The sequence below is a fragment of the Taurulus bubalis genome (assembly GCF_910589615.1).
Source record: "Taurulus bubalis genome assembly, chromosome: 5".
NCBI classification, from domain to species: Eukaryota; Metazoa; Chordata; class Actinopteri; order Perciformes; family Cottidae; genus Taurulus; species Taurulus bubalis.
In genome coordinates this window covers 22,698,179-22,718,460 of record NC_136593.1, presented here as the reverse complement: position 1 = coordinate 22,718,460, position 20,282 = coordinate 22,698,179, and the positions used below count along the sequence as shown (strand labels likewise).

The 20,282-nt window shown below is 45.9% G+C and overlaps 1 protein-coding gene across 1 annotated transcript; it reads left to right on the top strand.

The window, feature by feature from the left end:
• Positions 1–1,418: 1,418 nt before the first annotated feature.
• Positions 1,419–11,226, top strand: cfap57 (cilia and flagella associated protein 57; the record flags this gene model as incomplete). Its single annotated transcript, XM_079218791.1, has 21 exons — positions 1,419–1,575; positions 1,720–2,033; positions 2,136–2,395; positions 2,741–2,906; positions 2,985–3,137; positions 3,735–3,868; positions 4,612–4,777; positions 4,881–4,994; positions 5,465–5,677; positions 5,959–6,132; positions 6,304–6,465; positions 7,303–7,458; positions 7,975–8,068; positions 8,166–8,356; positions 8,473–8,646; positions 8,742–8,900; positions 9,261–9,404; positions 9,591–9,707; positions 10,322–10,456; positions 10,557–10,700; positions 11,056–11,226. 21 exons carry the CDS (start codon positions 1,419–1,421, stop codon positions 11,224–11,226), a joined length of 3,498 nt encoding a protein of 1,165 aa, XP_079074917.1.
• Between the last annotated feature and the right edge of the window lie 9,056 nt (positions 11,227–20,282).

Sequence of the window (20,282 nt, the reverse complement as noted above, 5' to 3'; positions counted from 1 at the left end):
CATTTTGTATCTACTAGGTAATTGCATTCAGGTACTCGTCTGTCAGCGCTCAATGCGTCACGTGAGCAGGGCCAATGGCTTCAACGTTTTTGTTTTGATAAAACGACACACTAAAGGTCCACGTACTCGTTCTTGTTCCAAAGCTTTCGACCGCATCACATGGTCTTCGTCGGCAGGCATCGGGAGCTTTCCGTAGATGTTATGGATACAGTATGTTTGCCATTAACCCTGCTCCACTTTCTTTGTCCAGGTGTTGTTGGGAAGGAATTTTAACCTTAAACTAAGTCACCACTGGTTTTTCTGTCCTTTAGAGGCAACTTCCTGGTGCTGAAGTTGTAACCGTTTTGCATAGGAGGGGATAACAGAACCTCTAAATGGGCTGTATTAATTTGCTAAAATTGATCATGTATTTTTTTTCAATTTAAGGCCAGTTTGTGTGACTGATCCCAGAACTAATGTACAATTTAGATAGACCGTATTATGCTACAGGGGAAACCCCAAGATCCGTTCATACAAATAACAAGGAAAGTCCTTCTCACCACGTTACTACCTATTCTTTATACAATACAGCATTGCTCGTTCTGAAACATGAAACTCAATATTAGAGCCTCGGATGCAAAAACCACTCACTTGTGTTATTGAATCATGACATTAAAAGCCTTTGATGTTCGCAATCTGGATTGCTGTGATTTTTTAAATATATATATTAACACCTGTAAAAAATAATGCATCTATTTTATAAAACTATTTTGTGTGGAAAAATAGAGAAGGCCTAGCTAGTATGGCTTTCAGAGAAACGCCCTCTGAAATATAGGCCTTGTGTAGAAGTATAAAGTATAGTAAGTATAATAAGATAATAGGTGATATGAAAATGCTCTCAAGTGAAGGAGATTAAGTAACTCAAAAATGTTAATACAAGTAGTCCTGCAGTGCTGAAGCGGCTAACTTTACATTCCACCACTAGACAACTCGGCCCTTTAACACTCTGTTAGTTGAGTTGCGTCGCTAAGCAACCCCCCGAAATCCCGCGAGACTTCATTAAGACAGAAGCAGACATAAACGAGTAGGCAAAAACAACATTTTTGCTGGTTAATGTCGAGGAACATGTAAAGAAACGGGCAGGGATTGCAATGTCTATGAAATGGTGGATGGAGAGAGGTGTGGGCAAAAAAGAAGAAAGGGCTCGAATTGTCAAGTTCTCGCGGGATATCTTGGGTTGCCTAGCGACGGGACTCGTGGTTATGAGCGTTTGCTCCTTTCTGGTTTTCAAAGCTAAGGCGAAGGCTAAAAGTAAATTAATGTGTGGTTAAAGTAGCAAGTTAGTCGTTGTGTGTGGGGAGTCTTTGAAGCTTTCATTCATTTTAAATACTGCTCGCGGCTTCGAAGAAAAACTTCTTCTTTTTAACTCGACTGAAAAAATGTCGACCGTCGTCGCACAGTCTCATTTCATCTTCGGCTTGCGGACAGGTGTGCGCAACAACTTGTGTTTCTTGGACGAGCACACTGTCGTTTTCCCCAGCGGAAACAGCTGCGTGTGCTACAACACCGCCCAAAGATGTCAGAGGTTCATTCCAGGTAGGTTGTAGCGGTATAGACGTCTTTTATGAGTTATATTTGAAGAATTAAAGGCGGCTAATGTCCCGTAAAGCCTGTTTCCATTCATTTCCTCGAACATTAGCTAGGTTAGTTGTTTCACGAGCCCTGTCTGCTGTCTCGCAGGCTCGGAGAAAAGCCGGGGCATGCGCGCGCTGGCCCTCAGCGCCAACCGGCGCTACCTCGCGGTGTCTGAGTGCGGCGAGCGGGCCGCCGTCACCGTGTTCGACCTGCAGCACGAGCAGGGCCGGAAGAGGAAAGTTCTGACCGCGGGAGACGAGCTCGCGCGGGAGTTCGTAAGCGTGGCGTTCTCCCCCGACTCCAAGTACCTGATAGGCCAGACGGGGGGTCCGGAGTGGATGCTGGTCTTCTGGCTTTGGGAGAAACAGAAGATCCTGGCAACGGTGAAGACCAGTGACCCAAACAACTCCGTCACCCAGGTGAGTCAGCCGCGCGCAATGTATCAGTGCAAGCGACAGCGCGCGTGTGCGTGCATCCTCCGAGCTTCTTTAACTCTCCTTCACGGGATCATGTCCCACCAGGTCAGCTTCAGCCCGCACAGCAACACGCAGCTCTGCGTGAGCGGACGCGGCGTGTTCAAGCTGCTGCGCTACTCGGAGGGATCCCTGAAGCAGAGCGGACACCCGAAGGTGGAGTCCGTCGAAATTCTGTGTCACACCTGGGCGTCCGGGGAGCGGGCGATCGCTGGGACGGACAGAGGCCGGCTGCTGGTGTTCGAGTCCGGAGAGCTGCGGGGAGAGATCAACGTGACGTCAAGGGCCGCGCAGGAGCAGTCTGACAGGTCAGAGGATGGAGGAGCACGGCGCTGTAAAGATGTGGTGACGTCACGTAGCCACAGGTTGTTTTCATAGGCTCGTGTGTCACATGCAGCAACAATCTGCAGATGGGAGTTTAATCCAAATTAGTTGTATGTCATTGAAAGGTTACACTGAGCTTATCACAAATCCTAAAAAAAAAGAGTGTAAAATGCTACTAGAAACCATCAACAGTCTTTATTTTGTTTAACTATGGGTATAATGGTGGTGCATTGCTCAGTCATTGGTTCTGTCAATCAAGCCTTTTCAATATGGTTTTAGTGCATCCTGATGAACTGATTGTTATTTCCTTTCCATAATTCACTGCACAGGCAAGCAGAGCTGAAGAAGATGAGAGGCAATGACGTGGGTGAAGGTCCTCGCATCACAGCCATTCTGTCCTACTCCAAGGGCTTCGCGTGCTCTTTGGGGCCCGGCACCATCTGTCTTTTTGAGAAGACCGAGGTGGACGGTTATAGAAGGAGCAGGATGATACGGGTGAGTGTTCATGCAGGTATCAGCGGCACTGCAGACTCTGTGCATGTTCCCAAGTGATCACATGTTCTTATCTGTCAGATCCCACCAGACCCACGCACCAATGAGCTGACCCGGGCAGAATGCCAGGAGATTGACACCATGTGCATCAGTCCAGCAGAGGAGACTCTGGCCATCAGCACAGACAGAGGGCAGCTGTACAGCTTCAGCCTCTCCTCTGTGGAGCTCCACAAGGTAAAGTCCCTCTACCGGCTCCATCACTGACACTGTGGCACACATGTGTTTAAACAAACAACAACACAGCTTCCCTCATTCATTTTAATCAGACCACTGCGTTAGCAAAGAGCTCTCTGCTTTATATCAAGGTCCTTATGAATGAATAAATATATACTTTATTAATCCCCAAGGGGAAATTTGTTGTCGAAGTAGCAGCAACTTACTTAGGATACAAAATAAAATATAAAAACAACAGGGATGGAAGATGTATACAAAAATAAAAATAGCTGGGATGAAAGATATGTACAGCACAGAGAGTATTAATTTAGGAAATTAAATTAAACTTAAACAATAGAAAGGTGCAAAGTATGTATGTGTAGTGTATATGAAGTGTGTGAAAATAAACATAGGTTTCTTATAGGTAGTAGGCATCTTATAATTTATAAGATGCTTATTAACAGTATTATTATGTCTGTGTGTGTACTTGTTAACAGTCAACTATGCCTTTTTAAAGCTACCAGATCCAAAGCGAGAACAATGCCTTATTAAGGATAATACATCCTTTGTTATGTCCTTATCAACAGTTCATTTTGTTCTTTGCCCTCTATCCATCAGGAGGAACATTTTGAGTTTCTATTGCAGTCCTTCCACTCTAAGTCCATCACTGGTTTGTCCGTCTGCGTTAGAAAGCCCCTGGTGGCCACCAGCTCTCTGGACCACTCGGTCCGCATCTGGAACTATGAAACAAAGTAAGAGACAACATCACACCCAAAGCCCTTTGCTGTTTTGTTCATGATGAGTGATGTGTTTACTTAATTTCTCCACACAGTCTTTTGCATTGTTGTTTATTTCACATATACACATATAGATGGTATTTAAACGCAATTAGGGAAAGCAACCTATTGAGACATTTGTTCAGTATTATTGTTGTGGCCATTTGTCCAATAAATCAAAGAAAATAAACATAAATCAAAGGGCCACTGACGCATCGTGGCTCTTTGGATTACGCAGCCAAAAGAGTGCATTGTCCATGCAGGATACCGTTTTTTTCTGATAATTTATTTAACTAAACAAAACAAGCAAACAAACAAAAGAACAAAGGAACTCTCCATGCTGCCTCTCCTATGCTGGTAAAAAACTATGGCCTACCCAGGTGCATGCTGGTCCTGTACCCGCCCACTCCTATATATATAAACCCCAAGGTGCCCACAGCATTACCCAATCAATAAACCAATAAACAATCTAAAGACTAAGTAAACCTAGACAACAACTACAAATAAACTAAAAACTATTAAAAGAAAAAACTATCCTAATACATCAAAACAATCTAACCAATATAAGCAAACAACTAGAATAATTAAACAATACTACTTGTGAGTAAAATAACTTAATATCCAATAAATAGCTCCTACAATTATGTTCATATGAAGTATGGAACACTCAGGACTCGCTACAATGTCTCTCCATTCTCCTCCCTGTGTTCTGTCACTAGGTTGTTGGAGCTGTACAAGGAGTTCCAGGAGGAGGCGCACAGCGTGGCTCTGCATCCCACCGGCCTCTTCATCCTGGTGGGCTTTTCAGACAAACTCAGGCTGATGAACCTGCTCATCGACGACATCCGCACCATCAAGGAGTTCACTGTGCGCGACTGCAGAGAGGTCGGTTCCATGTTGGTTCAGTTTGCTGACATCACACCAACATGACACACTTTTGAACGCTCACCGTTTTGTTTTTTTCACACTTTCTCTCGCCACACTTCAGTGTGCTTTCAGCAACGGTGGCCACATGTTTGCGGCCGTAAGCGGAAACATCATCCACATCTACTCCGTCACCTCTTTTGAGAACATCCTCAATCTGAAGGGACACAATGGGAAGGTGAGTCGGGGAGGAGAATGCATGTGGAATGAATTCAGAAGGAATTTGACTATCATCTCCCGCAATGTACTTAAACAGACAGCACTGTTATTTACACACATCAAATAAGTATATATTATATATAATAAAACACAAATGAACAACAATAAAAAAATGTCTGTATAATTCAAGAGTTCTGTAAGATATAAAATATACTAATGCAAATAAATAAATACTTGCATAGATATACATAGACTGCATGATTATGTACAACCTATATATATATATATACCGTGTATATATAGCATTTAGGATTTATATTGACAGTGACAGATGATATGAACATATTCAAATAAATGTGCATTAAAAACTATTAATTACAATCTATAACGGCAACAGTGTTCTGTGACTGAAGTCTCCATTCACACTGCATGTTTACCTTTGCAGTGTCCAAAGTCAGAGACAGTGGTCATACAGTGGTGTTTTTGCAGGTGCGAGGCATTGAATGGAGCCTGAACGACACCCGGCTGGTGTCTTGCGGGATGGACGGCGCCGTGTACGAGTGGAACACCCAGACTGGCAAGCGGGAGTCTGAGAGCGTCCTCAAGTCCTGCAGCTACACAGACGTCGCCTTCTCTTCAGACGGCCAGACCATCCTGGCCGTGGGAACGGACCTCACACTGAAGGAGATCCAAGATTGCCAGGTGAGGAACAGCAACCCGTGACTGTATTCCTTTTCCATCGAGTGGAAGCAGTGAGCCCAATGTGTTGTTCATGTGGGAGTGTTAGGAGCGATGTGAGGCTGCTTACCATATGAGCAGAGATAAGCCCACCGCCACTACGAGTGATACTTTTCAATAAACACAAAGTCAATTGGTTCCCTTCTTTTTGCACCCTATATAAAATATGTACTCCACTGTCACTCAAGAAAAAGTAAACCCAATATCTTTTGCCCTCCCAATTGAGTATTTCATGGGTTGCACAGGTCCTGAAGGAGGTTCCGGCTGATGAGGTCGCTCACACTGCCGTGGCGGTGTCTCACTCTGGCAGGGTCGTCTTCACCGGGACTTCCAGTGGGACCATCAGAGCCATTAAATACCCGCTACCTCTCCAGAAGGAATGGATCATGTACCAGGCTCACTGTGGCCCCGTCACCAAGGTCGGTCTCCATGTTGACGGACACTTCAGACAGTCAATTTATTTATTTAATTAAAAAAATATTGGAGCTTTTTCCCATTGTCAACAGTTTCAACATGTTTACAACAGGATCTCTCGTGTCAACCATGATAACCAGTCTGTCGAACTGACTGCTGACTTTGCGCGTCCTCAGATGGCGATCACGTTTGACGATCAGTTCCTGCTGACAGCGTCGGAAGATGGCTGCCTGATGATGTGGAAGGTCATCGACAAGGAAGGCCAAGGACTGAAGAGCAACAGGCAGATCATCTACTCTGAAGAGATCCTTGTCACCAAGTCAGACCTGGAGGAGAAGGTGTGTGTGTGTGTGTGTGTGTGTGTGTGTGTGTGTGTGTGCAAATATATATATATATATATATATATATATATATATATATATATATATATATATATATATATATATATATATATATATATATATATACACACACATACATATATGTATATATATATACACATACATATATGTATGTATATATATATATATATATATATATATAAATATACACACATACATATATGTATATATTTACACACAGACACGCACACAAAATATATATATATATATATATATATATATATATATTTGGTCACTTAAATCACTTTAACTGGTGCAATATAAATACATTTTAAATACTTTTTTTAATTCCGTCTGTATAAGATAGCTATTTTGGATTTTTTTCTTCTTACTGTGATTTTTTTTCTTCTTACCGTTTTTCTTACTGTTTTACTGTTTATTTATATTACTTGTTTTGAATTTCACTATGGTGTGCACTGCTGCTGTAATCCTGCAATTTCCCCACTGTGGGACTAATAAAGGATCTTATTTTATCTTATGTATGTATGTATGTATGTATGTATGTATGTATGTATGTATATGTGTATATATATATATATATATATATATATATATATATATATATATATATATATATATATATATATATATATATATATTGTGCTGATGCAAATGCTTGAATATAGTTTTCCCTTTAACTTTGCCTCAGTTGATCTCATTGAGGTTGATAAGTTACAGGCGAATAGTCACAGAGGAGCTGGTTAGTAACAGATCAGGACTTCCAACATAAGTATCCAACCCTGTGCTCCTGTTAGCTGTCTGTCTGTGTTGCAGACCCAGAACATGCTGGAGCTAAAGACACGTCTGGAGGCGCTGCAGATGGAGAACGAGTACCAGCTCCGCCTGAAGGACATGAACTACAATGAGAAGATGAAGGAGATTTCTGACAAATTTACCCAGCAAATAAAATCTTTGAAAACAATGCAACAGGTCTGCTGGTCACCTGACCGCTCCACTTCAGATCTACTCAATACGTTACAGTTTATGGCCAAAATATATACCGGAAACCAACAATGCATGTATTTAGTTACTATGACTATTAACATTTTTTCATTACTTTCTATTGGTATGTTTTTGAATAATTAAGAAAGCCATATCAACCTATTTGCATCCCTCTATTCTCTCAATTGTTTAATTTAAAGCTGGAGTAGGGTGTTGAATGTAGATGGTGAATCAGGCTTTCACCATCTGAAGGGACATGCACGAGCGTCTGCGTTTGTAGAACAGCCAATAGGAACGCCCCTCTCTCTGAAATGACCTGTGATTGGCCGAAGTCTCTCCCTATGGGCCAGACACATAGAGCCAGTAAACAGAGCTAATAGGTGATGCAGAAGTCTAGTTTCTCTCCTACCGCTTGAGCTACAACATGCTGAAAGGTTATTATAGACTGCCTACCCGAGCTTTAAAACATTTATTATCTAATCGTAACATCTTCTGTACCTATAGGCCATGAAGACGGAGATGGAAAAGCAGGCACGCGAGCACCAGGAGAGCTCTGCAGAGGCCACAGTGAAGCACTCAAAGGAGCTGAAGGATTTAGGTAGGAAGAAGACGGGATCAGTGTCGGCACAGTCCAGAGGACCATGTGACCTTGTTTCTCCGAGGATCAATCAATCCGTTTTGTCAATCACACACAGAGTTGTCCTACAGCCAGAAGCTGATAGTGGAGCACAAGAGGCACCAGGATCTTCAGCATGAATATCAAAGGATGGAGGGAGACTATGAGAAGCAGCTGAGGGCGACGGAGGAGAGCAAAGTCCAAACCCTGGAGGAGCTGACGCAGCTCTACGAGGCCAAGCTGCAGGAGAAGACTCAGCTTCTGGTTCAGGTCAGTCAGAAGGAGCAGCAGAGCCACGAGGGACCAGATAGCGTCTTGTGAAGTAGAAGGGCCGCCGATGTTCTCCTTTCCACTTTGGGTTTGTCACCTACTTCTATTTTGGGCAGTGTGAGGAGGAGGCCCAGCAGCAGGTCCGTGAGTTCAAGGAGTTCACAAGGCAAGTAGAGAACGACGAGGAGAGGCTGACCCATGACATCCGCATCAAGTACGAGAAGCAGTTGCACACCGAGAGACAGACCAACACGAATCTGAAAGGAGAATCGGATCTCATGACACAAAAGGTGGCCGCAGTTCCTGTTCTCGTCTTTCTTTCTCCCCGCCCGTCTCTCGTTAAATCGACCTTTCTTCCTTTTCCGGGTCGGTGGCGTGATCGCAGCTCTACAGTCTGCAGAGACGGATGGATGACAGAGGCTCAGATATCGAGAAGCTGAAGCAGGAGCGGCAGCGGCTGCTGGGGTTGATCCGCTCCCTGGAGAGCGACATCGAGGACCTGAAGCGGCAGATCTCTGGACACGAAAGCACCAACCAGGACAAGGTGGCTTCAACGTTTTAGATTCAAATAGATTACCAGCGAGGTTTCCATGTTTAGGAGGCTGTCTCCTTTTCTCTTTCACATTCATCCAATATGTTTGCTCTATAATTTTTTGCATGATTTATCTTGAAGGAGGAAGGTTTGGTTCCTTCTTGTATTTCTGAAAACCTGCATGTTCGGTATTGAAAGTGCTTCAACACACATGAAACATTGAGTCGTCCTCAACCTCTCTGAAAAATGACTCGTTCTCAGTCTGGAGATTATGTTTGGCTGCAGAGTCGTGACAATAATGCGAAAAAAGGAAGTCAACAAAGAAAACGACCACAAACTTTCTTCCACTGAATTCTCCGTTCCCGCACACAGGACCTGACCATCTGCAGCTTGAAGAAGAAGAACCAGGAACTGGAGAAGCTGAAGTTTATTCTCGATTTCCAGTTGAGCGAGTTGAACGACAAGACTGAGACTCAAGAAGACGACATCAACGAGAAGAAGGAGCAGCTCCACCAGGTAGGTGTGTGTGTGTGTGTGTGTGTGTGTGTGTGTGTGTGTGCGTGTGCGTGTGCCCCTCCCTCGGTGAATCATGAGAGCAAAGGGTATTAGTGGTCATGTAAAGTATTGACAGCGCTGTGTGTGTGTGTGTGTGTGTGTGTGTGTGTGTGTGTGTGTGTGTGTGTGTGTGTGTGTGTGTGACAGCTGGAGGAGGAGCTGGTGCAAATCGACAAGAGCAACACTCAGCTGAAGCTCACCATCTCTGACCTGGGGCTCAAACTGAGGACCAAAGATAAGGAGATGCACAAGGAGACGCTGATAGTGAGCACACGACCAACACTTTGTTTCTATTCTTGGTTCATGCTGTTCATGCTGCTTCTCCAGTTCCTTTTAAACCGCTAGTACCCGCTGTTTGAAAAGATATACGTCTTATATCTCTCTCCTCTCGTAGATCTAAGAGGCCTGTGTGTGGTAGATTAGACTAAACTGCAGAGGGAGATATGCAGACAATGGAAGATTTACAGAACATTCTACATCCGCTGAGTCAGACTAATGATTCAGAACAGGTTAAAAAAACAAATGTTTTTGTCAGGATAGTCTTTCCAAGTTCCTTAATTGGGCATCTGTAAAACAGGTAGGACATTTTTTTGTTTTGTTTTTAGCAGGATCATTTTTCATCTATGAAAACAAGGGAAAGTTTTTTTGTCAGTGTTTGTTGGTGTAATACACAAGAAGCACCACGAACCCAACGAAGTATGAAGCTAGGAATCTGCCTGAAGCGCTCACTGATTTACTTCACACTTCAAGGACAGTCATATGGACATGAACATGTTTAATATTAACGAAGGGTAATTCGGGTTTGGTGGGGAGACGTATGAAGTGAGCCTCGTGTGAGAACTTGAGAAGATGTCTCTGATATATCTTCCTGTTGCCAGGCGCAAGACCTGGAGACGCACCTTCAGCGGCTCAAGTCGGACCTCCACGACTGCGTCGGCTTCATCCAGGAGCCGAGGAAGCTGAAGGAGAGCGTGCAGACGATCTACGCCCGCTACGTATCGCTGACCGACGTGGTGAGTGGTTCACGCGGTGACGTAGAACCCTCAGAACCGACGGGATAATAATTTGTGGTCTTGTTGAAACTTGTAACTCGCGCTATGTGCCGTTTCCAAGGTGAAGAAAAGCAGCGTCGACGAGGATATTCAGAAGGCATTCGGTCGCCAGCGTGACTACCAGGAGAAGACGGTTAACGGCCTCAAGGCGAGGCTGGCCCGGTCTGCTGCGGAGCAGGACAAGGTCAACGTGAGGATGATGAAGGTACGTCAGAACAGGACCAACCAGAGCAGTCCTTCAGGGTTGGAATTTTAAAATGGTTATTTCCAGGCCTGGAATTCCAAACTATTGACTCATTTGTGTAATTTAAGGAATACTGTATGCTTTGGAATTCTCACTGTTAGTTTAAATACTACATTATCTCACCTTTTCATGTATACACTGAGATTTCACAAAGATTTTGGTCATGGAAATTTGGTTTAAAGTCATGGAAATCCATTGGTCGAAATGTGTATGAACCCTGGTCCTACGTATCTTATTCCCGCTCAGTAGATCTACTTCCTGCGAGTCCTTGACTGAAATCTCTGTGTTCTAACGGCGACTCTCCTCTGCTCCGCAGGAGAAAGAGACTCTGTTCACCAAAAACAACGAGCTGCGTAAGGAGCTGAACTTGGCGAGGGCCCAGGTCAAAGATCACGTGGAACAGCTGGCCGCCCTGAAGAGGTCCGTTCAGTCCCAGATCACAGGAAGGGCCTCAAAGAAGGGGCCCGAAGCCGAAGGCAACATCTAATGGGGGTCGAACGCAGAGACTCAAGAGAGCAACACACCACGTCGTCATGGACCAACTCATGGACCAACTCATGGACCAACTCATGGACCAACTCATTGACCAACTCATTGACCGACACGTGCAGGTGCTGCAACATCGGCTCATTACAGTTTCTGATCCCAGTTTCCTGGGACGCTTTCGAAGGGATGTTGTTTGCAACAAGGAATCAAAAGCCCTCATTCGACATTGACGTATTAATCTTGAAGGCATTAAGATATTATTGAAGATGTTTGTATCAAAACCCTTGCTCTTGTTAATTCAGAATATAAACTACTGTGACCAAAGAGTGACGGCCCAGGTCAACATGAGCTTATGCAACTACATCCAACACATTTATGAAAGATGCCGAGAGCTCTAGATGTTCGGATGTCTTTTCGCCACCGGTTGATCCGTTCAAAGTTTTCTGAAATTGTATGATTAAATATGCAAATGAGGCATTGTCTGATTAAATCTGTGCTAATTTGCATAATTTCCACACTGGAAAATGTGAACAAATAAAGCTAGGTTCAAAATTATTGTTTCATGTGGTTGACATTTTTAAGTACATTTTCTCCATGTTTTCAGGAATAAGATGTTGTATAAATCATCTTGTGAATGTGATCTCTGAACAAAGCCTTCTATAAAAACACTTCAGAAAATGAATATGAATAAAAGTGTAAAGGTTGGTGGATGTGAGAGCTGCTGAAGTGGAGATGTATAGATCAGTCTGAGAATAAAACTCATTTAGAGAAAACAGCCTTTAAAAAGATCACAGATATTTTGAAATTACAGGTGAATTTGGTATAAATATAACATATCATGAACTTCCTTGAGGCCAACCGAAAGTCCTTCTCCATGGCCTCCCCGAACTCCTCCCATGCCCGAGTTTTAGCATCCGCGACCATCGCAGCTGCAGCCCTTCTGGCCTGCCGGTACCCGTCAGCTGCTTCAGGAGACCCCTGTGCCAGCCAGGCCCGAAAGGCCTCCTTCTTCAGTTTGACGGCTTCCCTCACCCCCCGTGTCCACCACCGGGTTCTCGGGTTGCCGCCACGACAGGCACCGATGACCTTCTGGCCACAGCCCCGAGCAGCCGCGTCCACAATAGAGGCTTTGAACATGGTCCACTCGGGTTCCATGTCCCCAGCCTCCCTCGGGATTTGTGAGAAGTTCTTCCGGAGGTGGGAGTTAAAGACCTCCCGGACAGGGTCCTCGCCAGACGTTCCCAGTTCACCCTCACTACACGTTTGGGCTTGCCAGGTCTTTCTAGCCGACTCCCCCGCCATCTGATCCAACTCACCACCAGGTGGTGATCAGTTGACAGCTCTGCTCCTCTCTTCACCCGAGTGTCCAAGACATACGGCCGCAGATCAGATGATACGACTACAAAGTCGATCATTGATCTCCGGCCTAAGGTGTTCTGGTACCAGGTACACTTATGAGCCACCTTATGCTCGAACATGGTGTTCGTTATGGACAAACTGTGGCTAGCACAGAAGTCCAACAACAAAACACCATTCGGGTTCAGATCGGGCAAGCCGTTCCTCCCAATCACGCCCCGCCAGGTTTCTCTGTCATTGCCCACGTGAGCGTTGAAGTCTCCCAGGAGAACTATGGAGTCAGCAGGCGGCGCCCTTTCCAGGACCCCTCCCACCGACTCCAAGAAGGCCGGATACTCCGAACTGCTGTTCGGTGCATAAGCACAAACAACAGTCAGAGCTTTACTCCCTGCAACCCGTAGGCGCAGGGAGGCGACCCTCTCGTTCTCCGGGGAAAACTCCAACATAGCGGCGCTCAGCCGGGGGCTTGTGAGTATCCCCACTCCCGCCCGGCGCCTCTCACCCTGGGCAACTCCAGAAAAGGACAAAGTCCAACCCTTCTCCAGGAGCTTGGTTCCAGAGCCCATGCTGTGCGTGGAGGTGAGCCCAACTAAATCTAGCTGGTACCGCTCCACCTCCTGCACCAGCTCCGGCTCTTTCCCCGCTAGCGAGGTGACGTTCCACGTCCCTAGAGCTAGTCTATGCTGCCGGCGATCGGCTCGCCCAGGTCTCCTGCCTGGCCCGCCGCCCGGTCTGCATAGCACCCGACCCCGATGCTTCCCCCCGCGGGTGGTGAGTCCACAGGGTTGCTGGTCCATGATCTTTTTTCGGGCTGAGCCCGACCGGGCCCCATGGGTGAAAGCCCGGCCACCAGACGCTCGCCGTCGAGCTCCCCTCCCGGGTCTGGCTCCGGGAGGGTGCCCCGGTTTCCCTTGTCCGGGCGAGGTAGCTTCATTCCGTGGGCCGTACATCATCAGGGTTTTTTTGAACCGCTCTTAGTCTGGCCTCAAGGAAGTTCTGGCAAACCATCCGACGGCTCAGGAAGGGAAAGCAGGGCCTACCCCAGGCTGTTCTCTGCAGGGGGGGGGGAACTGCTGACCCGGACTGGGGACATCGTCGGGCGGTGGAAAGAGCACTTTGAGGAACTCCTAAACCCGGCTAACATGTCCCCCGGAGAGGGGGCAGCGCCGGAAGACTTTGGGGTGGTTTCTCCCATATCCCCGGCAGAGGTCGCTAAGGTAGTCAAAAAGCTCCTTGGTGGCAAGGCGCCGGGGGTGGATGAGATCCGCCCTGAGATGCTGAAAGCGCTGGACATTGTTGGGCTGTCTTGGTTGACACGCCTTTTCAGTGTCGCATGGGGGTCGGGAACAGTGCCCATGGACTGGCAGACCGGGGTGGTGGTTCCCATCTTCAAGAAGGGGGACCGGAGAGTGTGCTCAAACTATCGTGGCATCACACTGCTCAGCCTCCCGGGAAAAGCTTATGCCAGGGTGCTGGAAGGGAGGCTCCGACCGCTTGTCGAACCTCAGATTCAAGACGAGCAGTGCGGATTCCGTCCCGGTCGTGGAACAGTGGACCAGCTCTTTACCCTTGCAAGACTACTGGAGGGGTCCTGGGAGTTTGCCCAACCAGTCTACATGTGCTTTGTGGACTTGGAGAAGGCTTTCGACCGGGTCCCTCGGGGGTTTTTGTGGGGGGTGCTGCGGGAGTATGGGGTGCCGGACCCGTTGGCACGGGCTATCCGGTCTTTGTACGCCTGCAGTAGGAGCTGTGTTCGTATCCTCGGTAGTAAGTCAGAAGCGTTCCCGGTGGGTGTTGGCCTCCGCCAGGGCTGCCCTTTATCACCGGTCCTGTTCGTGACCTTCATGGACAGGATATCTAGGCGCAGCCAGGGGGCGGAGAGGATCCGGTTCGGGAGTCTCGGGATCGCCTCTCTGCTGTTCGCGGATGATGTGGTCCTGTTTGCCTTCTCGGATTGTGACCTCCAGCATTCACTGGGGCGTTTTGCAGCCGAGTGTGAAGCGGCAGGGATGAGAGTTAGCGCCTCCAAATCTGAGGCCATGGTGCTCTGCCGGAAACCGGTGGATTGCTCCCTCCAGGTGGGGACAAACTGCCTACCCCAAGCGAAGGAGTTCAAGTATCTCGGGGTCTTGTTCACGAGTGAGGGTAAGGTGGAGCGGGAGATCGACAGACGGATCGGTGCGGCTGCAGCAATAAAACAGGCGCTGTACCGGTCTGTCCTGGTGAAGGGGGAGCTGAGCCGGAAGGCGAAGCTCTCCATTTACTGGTCGGTCTATGTTCCAACCCTCACCTATGGTCACGAACTCTGGGTCGTGACCGAAAGAACGAGATCTCGAATACAAGCGGCCGAAATGAGCTTCCTCCGCAGGGTGGCCGGGCTCACCCTTAGAGATAGGGTAAGGAGCTCGGACATCAGGAGGGAGCTTGGAGTCGAGTCGCTGCTCCTTCGTGTCGAAAGGAGTCAGCTGAGGTGGTTCGGGCATCTAGTCAGGATGCCTCCTGGACGCCTCCCATTAGAGGTTTTCCAGGCACGTCCAACTGGTAGGAGACCCCGGGGAAGACCGAGGACACGCTGGAGGGATTATATCTCCCGGCTGGCCTTGGAACGCCTCGGGATCCCACAGAATGAGTTGGAAAGTGTTGCGGGTGAGAGGGAAGCCTGGGTCGGCCTGCTGAACCTGCTGCCACCGCGACCCGACCCCGGATAAGCGGCTGATAATGGATGGATGGATGGATAACATATCATGAAACTTCCTCAGTTGATAATTTACATCAAGACAATTATTTTTAAGTTTTTTGTTTAAATATGAGAATGTGGCATTATCTAGTGGTAACTTGTGATGAATTTATGAGAGCCGAATACATTGGATAAAAAATAAATAAAGTAATTTAACTGCATTAAAACAGAAAAACAATGCCATGAAGTCATTGGGAACAAATCGATTGACGTGGTCATGAACAATTGAAACGATGAATCGGATTAAGGTTATAAAAAGGGATGAATCCCTTCCCTGCATTACATCCCAAAACTAGTTAGTCGAGTTGTGAATGATTCAGAACAACAAGCTGAGCAAACGTTAGCAGCAGCTCGGCCTGTAACTAGAAACTGTTTCATTCCATTTTAATTATTTTTACCGGTTTTAATCAACGGGTCCATTTGTTTTTGGAAGAGAACTTGGCGTCAAAAAACATCGGAACAATGAATACTCAAGAAATCTGAACCGGGAGAAGCCGATGACATCGCTGATGCTGAAGACAACGACTCCCATGATTCCATGTTTCAAATCTTAGTGGCAGAAAGTGACATGTTGTGTGTTTAAGGGGTCTCCACCCCCCCACATCACTACACCTGCGTGGACAAATATCACATACAAATTTGGCCTGCTTCTCGAAGATCAAGTCCATCCTCTGCTTCCTGAAGTGAAGGAAGTTCATGATGGCGCTCAGAACAGTCAGAGTCTTCTGTTTCTGTGTGCATCAAACAGCGAGATGTACAACCTGCAGCAGTACATCCTGACTGAATCCTGTCCACCAGCTGCAGCTACTTCGGCGCCGACATCCACAACTCTAGGTCAGCTCACGAAAACATGCAAATACAGATTTATTGTGAACACTTAATGCACCAAACACACCTAATGTTAAATGATTCATCTCCTCGTAATGCAGGAGGATGAGGAGCTGAGAGAGATGTTAAATCTGTCTCCATCTAAATTCGACACTGAACTAAGTGGATCTACTTTAACAAACAGAGCTTCTTTTTTTTTCTTGTACATGATAATCTAATTTCATCGCCTGTGCTTTCAGGGCCACCAGCAGCTGCCTCCAGAGCCCCGGCTGTATCTTCACCAACATGTTTGTCTCCATCAGTGTGGAGGGAGGATTCTGTTTTCACCAGAATTCCCCATTACTATTAATTACTATTCTCTTTCAAATAGTTTGTCATTTTGTGTTCTCTCCTACGAACTGAAGGAGTTAGTTAGCATGTCAGCGATGATGGTAAGTGATTTCCTTTTTTTTGGACTATCGTTCCAGGATGTGGTATTTGAAAAAACCTAGATTAAATGCATACTGTAGGTTAACATGCCACATCTTTGATTGACAGGTTGTGTGCTTACTATATATTGATATAGTGTTTGTGCTTTACCTGTTTCAAAACAAAGAGGATCGTTCTCAGAGCATCACTCCATGTTGAAAGCGTGTGTCAGTTATTGGATGCCTGGCGTAGCTCCCGGAAGAATTCAGTTCATCAACTTCTCTCCTTCTCTAAATGTATTTACTAAGTGATCACAAGTAAAGTAATAGGCGCTGCAGTTGCAAAAGCAGTGAGTGGTGCAGTCAGGTTGGGCACAGAACAACTGCCCCACAAACGGAAGTGGGGCCTTTCCTACACCGGTTATCGTCACAGATTCGTCTCGCCTCGTCCTAACATCTGAGAATCCCAGGTTCTCATCTTTTTTATTATCAATCTACAGCTCTTTTTGTCAGTTCCTCTCTGCAGCCTTCCTTGTTGTGGACCAGAGAGATCTCCAGAGGCTCACATACACCTTCTGTGGGATCTCTCCTGCTGATCCCACCAAGCAGCACATGAGGGAGTACAACGGTGCCACAGCCCAGAGAGCCCACATGATCTTCATCATCATGGGTTCAAGGCAGCGAAGGGGAAGAACACCTCCTGTCTACAACGGTGAGACTCTTTACAAATATGAATGTGTCCTCTTGAATATCTGCTGTATATTAACCCAGCTGTTCTCTCCACGACTCTCTCAGCTGCCTTCTGGTGGTCCCTCGTCCTGGAGGACTACGTGGCCACCAGAGAGGCAGTGCTGGCCATGAGGCTGATGGCTCAGACGGAGATCCAGCTAAACCAGAGGACCCTGGCCCAGTGGTAAGGGTTCAACATGAAGCTGTTGTGGTGTTTTATAATCTGTATTGTGATTTATTGTTTGGTGAAGAGTCTAAGAACTCTCTGTTTGTCTCCAGGTTCTCTCGGCGGCAGAAGGCTGGCGTCGTCCCTGCAGCAGCTGTTGCCGTCCAGCCTCTCCCTCCAGCCAAAGGGCTGTCCTCTGTTCAGGTGGGACAAGGGCAGCCCTTCCACTTCGAGTGCCCCGATGAGCAGCCAGGACCCTCATCCTCCTCCAGATGGGGAGCAGCCCGGCCCGTTCTCTGCTGGCCTTCCTCCTCCTCCTTCTGTCGGCCAGCCTCCTCTTCCTGGACCCCCCATGGCCAGGTCCAGGGCCTACTGGCTGAGGAAGGCAGCCTTGGCTGCTGCTGCTGCTGCCGGGCAGGAGCCTCGGCCCGGCAGCAAAACCCGCAAGCAGATGACGCAGTACGTCTGCATGAACCCAGAAGACTTGACACTGGCCACATTCACATTCATGGAGGTCATTCATTAGGGGGGTTATATCATACATATATATATATATATATATATATATATATATATATATATATATATATATATATATATAATAGTTTGTCTTATTCCTTTAGTATTATTTGCCATCATTGATTTTATGTTTGTTTTTTATTTCAATAAAAGTCTTGCAATCTGCACTTTGTTTGAAGCTTTATTATTTCTTAAATGATCTTAAAGACAAGCTCTACAAATTATGATAGAAATGGTGACATGAGAATGACAATAAGCTCAGGCTGTCCAGCTGCTGTCTGGTGACCTCATGTAGTCCAGGATCAGGAGACCAGGACAGAAATGCAGCTGTGAAGCATCTTCTTTGCTGGGTTCGAACCACCGACCTTGCAGTCAGCCGCAAAACCCCCTCTGTTCATGCGCTTATCCCCCGTAAAAATAATTAAGTTACAATTGTTATGACTCAACTGAGCAATAGCGGATATTGTTTTTTTTATTTTTTAATGGAAACAATGTCTATCTAACGCGGTGTTTGGATGAGTTGATACAACATTCATACATAAGGTCTACCAAAACAAAACAGACATACTGCGTGGACTCTAAATCTGGCCTCTAAGTAATCTGGCCGCCCTGGAGCTTTGCATTTTTCAAAATAAAATAAAGATATTGTAATATTGACCAGCATTGAAGGGCAGACAACATGTCTGCTCGTCTTCGGGAGAAGTGGTGAACATAAGTATTAAACCTGATGGCATGTCAGTGCATCTCAATGTCTTTATCAGTCAACTCCAGTTCATTGAGTCCATACACTCAGATCTTTTCTGCTTTCTCATGTTGGCTATATTTCGCTACCTAGAGGGACTATTTCTCCTCTTTAATAGTTATTTTGCTAACACCATCAACATTCAGCACAGGCGCTTTGCAATGGATACAAACTCAACTTCTCTTGTTTTAAAAGTATGATTATTATGACATAGTGATATGCAGGGAACCAAAATGATCAATGTGTTCATGCATGCATATTTGAAAATAGTGCATTTATAGATGTTTTATTACATCAATGGCCACTGAGGAAAATAACCTGTGTTGTTGTCGAAGTTCATTCTCCCCCTCATTGTATTGAACACAGACTCTGGCTGCTCAATAATCTCCTCCTGCATGAAGGAGCATTAGCAACGAGCCCAGTCGCACCTGGATGGAACAGGTGTCTCTGTGAGAGTCACTTTCTTTGACTTCTCCAGTGCATTTAACACCATCCAACCACTGCTCCTGGGTGAGAAGCTGCGGGTGGTGGGGGTAGACTCGTCCACCGTCTCCTGGATCACTGACTACCTCACAGGCAGACCGCAGTTTGTCAGAATGGGCCGTGTGCTGTCTGGGACGGTGGTCAGTGATGTTGGAGCCCCACAGGGAACTGTTCTGTCTCCCTTCCTGTTCACCCTGTACACCACTGACTTCCAGTACAACACGGAGTCATGCCATCTGCAGAAGTTCTCTGATGACTCTGCAGTGGTCGGGTGTATTAGGGTGTATTAGGGTGTATTAGGGTGTACTAGGGTGTATTACGGTGTATTACGGTGTATTAGGGTGTATTAGGGTGTATTATGGTGTATTACGGTGTATTAGGGTGTATTAGGGTGTATTATGGTGTATTACGGTGTATTAGGGTGTATTAGGGTGTATTACGGTGTATTAGGGTGTATTAGGGTGTATTAGGGTGTATTATGGTGTATTACGGTGTATTAGGGTGTATTAGGGTGTATTATGGTGTATTACGGTGTATTAGGGTGTATTAGGGTGTATTATGGTGTATTACGGTGTATTAGGGTGTATTAGGGTGTATTAGGGTGTATTACGGTGTATTAGGGTGTATTAGGGTGTATTATGGTGTATTGCGGTGTATTAGGGTGTATTAGGGTGTATCAGGGTGTATTAGGGATGGACGGGAAGAGATTCCTCACGCTCCGCTGCAATAAGGACCGTTGCAGGAGAACATTCCTGCCGTCAGCAATACGGCTTTATAACAAGTCACCGCTTGCTAGTTCCTCTGTGGACTAATTCATCACTGTACCATACATACTTGCATTTTGCACTTTCTACTGTTTATCTAATTTACTTAATTTGAATACACTCTGCGGCTGTAAATATAAATATATTCTCCAGTTAGTTGTATTCTATTCTATTTTATTGTGTATATTTAAATATATATATATATATATATATCTATATATATATATATATATATATATATATATATAGATATATATATATATATCTCTATATATATATATAGAGATATATATATATATATCTATATATATATATATATATATATA